At 38.1% G+C, this 6,219-nt stretch overlaps 1 protein-coding gene across 1 annotated transcript in view; it reads left to right on the top strand.

The window, feature by feature from the left end:
• THBS1 (thrombospondin 1) overlaps positions 1–4,201 on the top strand; it is a gene marked incomplete at its 5' end in the record, with an annotated part of 14,321 nt that extends 10,120 nt beyond the window's left edge. The window contains 4 exons of the mRNA XM_009081101.1: positions 107–378; positions 817–914; positions 1,025–1,164; positions 1,845–4,201. Of these exons, the coding sequence (XP_009079349.1) occupies positions 107–378; positions 817–914; positions 1,025–1,164; positions 1,845–1,852 (518 nt within the window). The remainder of the gene's footprint in view (positions 1–106; positions 379–816; positions 915–1,024; positions 1,165–1,844) is intronic.
• Positions 4,202–6,219: the final 2,018 nt, after the last annotated feature.

Below are 6,219 nucleotides of genomic sequence, written 5' to 3'. Positions count from 1 at the left end.
GGGGGGTGGGGGCTAGCGAGAGGAGAACCTGAGAAATTATTAAGGAGTTCTTTAAGAGTTACAAAAGAGCATCATGTATAACTTTAACCTTTTAATGTTCCCATAGGTTTTGATGAATTCAATGCTGTGGACTTCAGTGGTACCTTCTTCATCAATACCGAAAGGGATGATGATTATGCTGGCTTTGTATTTGGCTACCAATCTAGCAGTCGTTTCTATGTTGTTATGTGGAAGCAGATCACCCAGTCTTACTGGGACTCCACACCAACCAAAGCTCAAGGCTACTCAGGTCTCTCCATTAAAGTTGTGAATTCCACCACTGGTCCAGGAGAACACCTTCGTAATGCTCTTTGGCACACAGGAAACACTCCTGGCCAGGTAACAGTGGCACTTACTATATGCTAAAGTACTCTTAACCTGATAATGTACCCTTCTGCACTACAAGGCAGGCTGTTCTTCCAACAAGTTAGACACTTAAAGGGCACTTCCACATGCTGATCAGCATGGCATAATCTTCTTGGCAAAGACCACTAACTTTGTAACTATCCTGAATCATGCAAAATATTGTATGCAACTAAAAGGATTGCTTGCTGTAGACAGGCTTTCCAGGAGCGGTGAATCAATTTTTTTTGTATTTGTAGTGTAGCTTCCAATTTTTAAACAGTAAATTTAAATGTAGTTGATTTCAAAAGATCCTGTTACAGATCCTAATGACTTGAAGCCTTTTAATAATAATGCTTGGCAAGGCACCTTTATGTTGAAATAATGGCTATGTTATCTCAGGCCTTTGGTTAATAAAAAATTATTCTGTCATAGGTGAGAACTTTGTGGCATGATCCTCGTCACATAGGCTGGAAAGACTTCACTGCATACAGATGGCGTCTTAGCCATAGACCAAAGACTGGTTTCATCAGGTGAGCATCAGCCTTTTATCTTAAGAAACTAGCACAAGGAAAGTGAATTTTTGTAAAGACAAACTTAACAGAAGCTTGTCAAAGATGGCTGACCTATTGTCTCTTTATAGGGTTGTAATGTATGAAGGGAAGAAAATCATGGCAGACTCAGGAGCAATCTATGATAAAACCTATGCTGGTGGTCGACTAGGATTATTTGTCTTCTCTCAAGAAATGGTGTTCTTCTCAGATCTTAAATATGAATGCAGAGGTAAGGATGACATTGTATTTAAAAGATCTATATAAAAGAATTGGTTCAAGAAAGCTGCTCTCAAGAAAAGCAGAATGGATCAAGAAATAAGATCTCAGAGGGAAAGTTCACCTCTGATCTTTCATGTCTCAATCTTGAACAAGTTCTGCACACAGAAGCAAGACACTTTCTTGATAGATTTTATACATTTAAACTTCTAACTGTGAAGAGTTTAAGTACATTTCTATTGTTATTCCAAACTATCAGAAATCCATATTGAGTTCAGGAAATGAAATATATCTTGAATCTCCTTTAAAATGCTGGCTAGAATGAATCAACACAGCTGACAAAGTCCAAGGTGGAAATGCAAAATAATGTCTTCAGCAAGCAAGCGAGTACTGTCTGACGCGCTGATAACTGATTTGCTTAAAAGCAAGCAAAGTAGAAGGTTGTCCATATAGTGCTGTGCAGTCTTGCAGTTCAGTGGAGGTAGGTGCATATGACTAGTTGTAGGTGCCCTAGACGTCTTAAATTATTACTTCATTATGTAATGGTTTCTTAGTCTAGATTTTGAAATCTAACTCAACTGAAAGTGCTTGGGTACTTTCTATTCTTTACAAATGTCTCTAGGGATTAATGACTTGGAGATAATAATGCATAATAGACAGGAATATTTAAATACCTCAAATTTTTTTCCACAGATCCATAATCACAAGGTTGTTGGATTCAGAGACTATTTAAAAATGCTGGTATTGCACCTTTTGAAACATTTAGCCTTATAAATCCTGGGACCATTATATTATTCCTTCCTTTCTTCTTTCTGCATCAATGTGGACTCAAAACACATGACCTGCCTCAAGAGAATGCTTTTGAGAGAATGAAAGAGAACATCGTTGGCATCTGACCTCTGCTGAAATGGAAGGAAACAAATGTGTCTTGCAAATGAGAATTGTCTTCACTGAACAAGCACACTTCTTTCAGTAGGAAAGATATTTGTTTGCTGTTTATCACAGTGCGGTGTCACTGCCTCTAACTGGAGGTCCCATGGAGTAGCATTTTGTAAAAAGAACATCTTTGTATGTGCTGTGGACTACTTAAACTAAAGACCTTTCATTGTGTTCTGTGGGGAAAAGGGTTTCTGGGTGGGAGGGGGAACTCTCAGTCTGTTTTCTTTATGGGGACACAGAATTTTTTTAAGGAAGGCTGCACTACCGTGGTTTACATCTATTTAACTTGGAGAAATTGTCAATTTATGTCATATCATTCAGATGAAAACGTAGCCTTACTCTATTTGTGGTGAGCTAGATCAGCTGCTGCACTACACAGGACAAAACAGATATCTGAAAACTGATTTCTGTCAAGGGAGGGGGGAAAGAGGATAAAAACTAGTACACTGGATCACACCAGCTTTGGGGAGAACTGGGATTTACAATTAAATTCTGTTTTTTCCTGATTAGATGCAGATCTTTCTTACCTTTTAAATGTTTTCTTTCAGAAAATGGTGCCACAAAACGCCACCATCTCAGCTAGCACTGTGCTGTCTTTTGGGAAACCAGCCTGTGCTTCACTTTTTATGGTTAAAGAGGCACAAAAATAATAGTAATAAAAACATTCCTTTTCTACATGCCATAGATACTTTAAACACCTCACTTCTTTGGAGGGGAGAGAAAGGGGCCTGTAGATAAAATTGTAAAATATTTATTTTTGCCTATTCTTCATGTTATAATAACTGAGGGATTATTGATTAAAACAACACAAAATGTGTCAAGACTATCCACCTAATCATTGTTTCAAGTCTTCATGACTGTAAGATTGTAAATAAAGATTATTTATTATCTCTGTTCTATACTGAAACTAGAGGGGGTTTAGTTGAGAAAAAAAGTCTTGTGTGGAGCAGATGGCAGTGATGTATTTGTTAAAAGAGCAATTTTCCCCTAACTGGCCTTGAGGTGCAGGGAAAAGCAATGAGGTGAGGAATGGGATGTTTGTTTTTCTCAGTCTAAGCTCAATGTTGGCTTTTCCTTTCTTTGTGCAAGGCAGTTGGTAGCCTGGGTGGCAACTGTTCCGCAGTGCTAAAATTCAAGTCTCCTTAGACAATACCAGTTTCTGTCCCATCAACAGTGTTGGAGATGAGGGAATGGCATCTACCATCTTAGTAGTACTTAGTGCTGGGAAATGCCTGTGGTGCTTCACCACTGGTCAGTGGGCCTAACACAAAGCCAGGATACCTGCCCTGAGGAGACTGCAATGAGAAGCACAACACCTACCATCAGTAACCATTCAAACCAGCTGTTTGTGCCATTACACACTAAATATTGTAGCTAGTGATGTGTAGCTACAAAAGAAGGAATTCTTTAGACTAGACAATTTCAGGAGCTCAATGCAAAAGAGGGAGAGAGGCCTTGCTGTACATTAAAAGACTTTTCCCAACAGAAGGGGCAGCATCCTTACACCTATAATATTTCCTCGCCTTTTCAAAAAAGGAAAAGAAATGAACATGGTGAAAGTTTTACGTACAAATATTACCTCATTGTTGTGTGACTGAGGAAAAGCTTTGGATTAAACAGCGTTCAAATGTCTAACAAACTTTAAAGCTACTGTAGTACTAAAAAGTTAATGCTGTACATAGTAAAAATTTCTTTGCAGAAAATGTATTCCCAGTAAGGAAATGGCATTGGAAAAAAAGTCAAATACAATTTCTAATGTTGTATTATATTTTTTCCTGTCATCTTGTATACCATTGCTTGTATTTTTATAAATTATTTTTCTCATTGCCCTTGTAATAGTTAATCACATAATTGTGTAGATAGGCTATTTAAATAATTTATCATGAAATGCTACCTGTAGAGTTAGTATTTCTATTTTTATAAAAAGTTTGCACACTGAAGATTTTTTTTTGCTTCCCTCCTCCCAATGTTTTTGCTAGCATAATTTTCTAAGAACATGCCTTTTTTTGTAAACATTTTTAACCATTTTCCATTTTAAAGTTGTGTAAGTTGTACCATAAAGCTTCTTACATACAAAGAACAATAAACCACCAAGGACATTTATATTTACATGTTCATGCTCTAGTTTTATTCACATTTTGTAATACAGTTCTGGATTGCTGATATGTTATTTGTGTCAAAGTTGGGTTCAACGCAAGATATCTCTACACTCTTTAAATTAAAACTATGACGAGGGGATGCACCTGAGTTGTGACCCTAGGTATAACAGCTTGTTTCCCATAAAGGCACTGCTGCAGTTCCATAGCACAGGCAGCTGGCACATTTGATTTTGAAGGCTTCACGTGAAGACTTACCTAAGTGTAGACACAGCCATGTTACCCTTGACACAGCCACAACGAAAAACACTTTGTGAGGGATTTCAGTCATCCCCAGCCAGGCCTACCCCCTTTCACATGAAAGGAGGCAGCATGCTGGCTATTTCCAAGCTCACATGAATCTCGACTCTTCTAAACTGAAACTGCGAGTGTAACCAAAAAGCTAATGACATGGTGCTCTATCAACTTCCAGAACATGCTGCTAAAAATAAGAGCAGTTCACACTAGCTGGGCAGACAACTTACAGTAGCAGTTTGTCTCGTGCTCCTTAGCAAATCCAGGTGCTATGTTAGGAGTATGAGATACCCACGAGAAGTGTATTTAGGGGGTTCTGCAGGTACAGAAAACTAATCTTTACATCTTTTCCTGAGGATGAAGAGTCCTGTTCTACATCCCTAAACTTTTAAGGGCAGTCTTGTATGCTTGATTTTTTTTCCCCACTGATAACAACGAGAACAAAGAACTCCTGACCTGTTGCTTCCACAATATGAGGGACTGCTGAATTTCTGCCCTCACCAGTTACAGGATTGTCTGCTTCACTTCTCTGGAGTGAAACAGGGTAGTTGGAGTGCACTGTCAGTGTAACCCAACCAATCTTATCTGGGCCTGCTGTATCAAATGTCCTATAGTTCTGGTCTCTAACTATCTTCTTGTCTCCCAAGGGCAGCAAGAAGACTGAGGGGAAAAAAACAAAGACAGTTCCCACCTGGAGAAATCACTTTACTGTACTTGCTGGAAGAATGAGATACTTTGGCTTTAGAAAGCCAACCAGTTGTGTGAACAGATATAATTATGGACTTCTGTAGGTCTAACCAAAAGTTTGAAACAGAACTGCTGTTGATGTGGGGAAGATAACCTTGGCAGCCCATGCCAAAGTTCCATGCTTATTTATATATATGATCAAGCTGAAAGTTTTTTTCACCCCTTGATAGAAACTTTAACATAAACTGGAATTCTGGACATATAAGAATAATTTCAGTGGGGTTTATTGTTGTCTAGATTCAACAAACCTTTTTTTTTAAGTCATATTATTTTGTCACTGAATTTATGTAGCTTTTATCTTTTTTAGAATAAAAAAGGCAAGCCATATGCATTGTGTTAGGAAGCAGCTATAGTTAAGATAAGTTAGGCCTCTACTTGCCCAAGGAAACAACTATTAAAGCAAAACTAAACAGGAAGAATATGAAAAATGGCCACACTTCACAGGGCAAAAACTCCATAGGTAAAGCCTGTAGGAAATCTGGCGTTCCCAACTGCTTGGAGACTCATCAGTGGGACATCTAAGTATACCAGCCAATGCCAGCCACTTTCAGTGTTATTTGGTATTTGGTCAACATTTTTTTTATAAGTAATCTTTGAATTCATGCTATTACAAGGAGTGCAATGTCTTCTTATCACAGTGTGCTCTTCTCAGACCCCATGCAAATGCAGTACCTTAAGTTTTAATGTGGCCATTTGGATCAAACCTATGTTCAACAGGTGTAGTAGTTTAACCTGTAGATATTTATAAGCTATGGAAATAACGACTGAGATAACCACAGCAAGATCTGCATCTTAATGGCAACAGTACATTTTTACTGATATCGGCATGATTTTTGGAGTGAAGTCCATATTATGGTGATTGGCAGATTTTCAATATAAATTTATTTTGGAAAGGACTGCTGAGATCACAGAAGTGAGCAACTTAACGTATCCACAAGAGGAGTTATAGTTCTTATTTCTCATATTTTCCAAGAGAGATAAGAACAGGTGCA

Source organism: Acanthisitta chloris, unplaced genomic scaffold, assembly GCF_000695815.1.
Source record: "Acanthisitta chloris isolate BGI_N310 unplaced genomic scaffold, ASM69581v1 scaffold8008, whole genome shotgun sequence".
Taxonomy (NCBI): Eukaryota; Metazoa; Chordata; class Aves; order Passeriformes; family Acanthisittidae; genus Acanthisitta; species Acanthisitta chloris.
The sequence above is the reverse complement of the archived record's forward strand: the minus strand, read 5'-3'. Positions and strand labels throughout refer to the sequence as shown.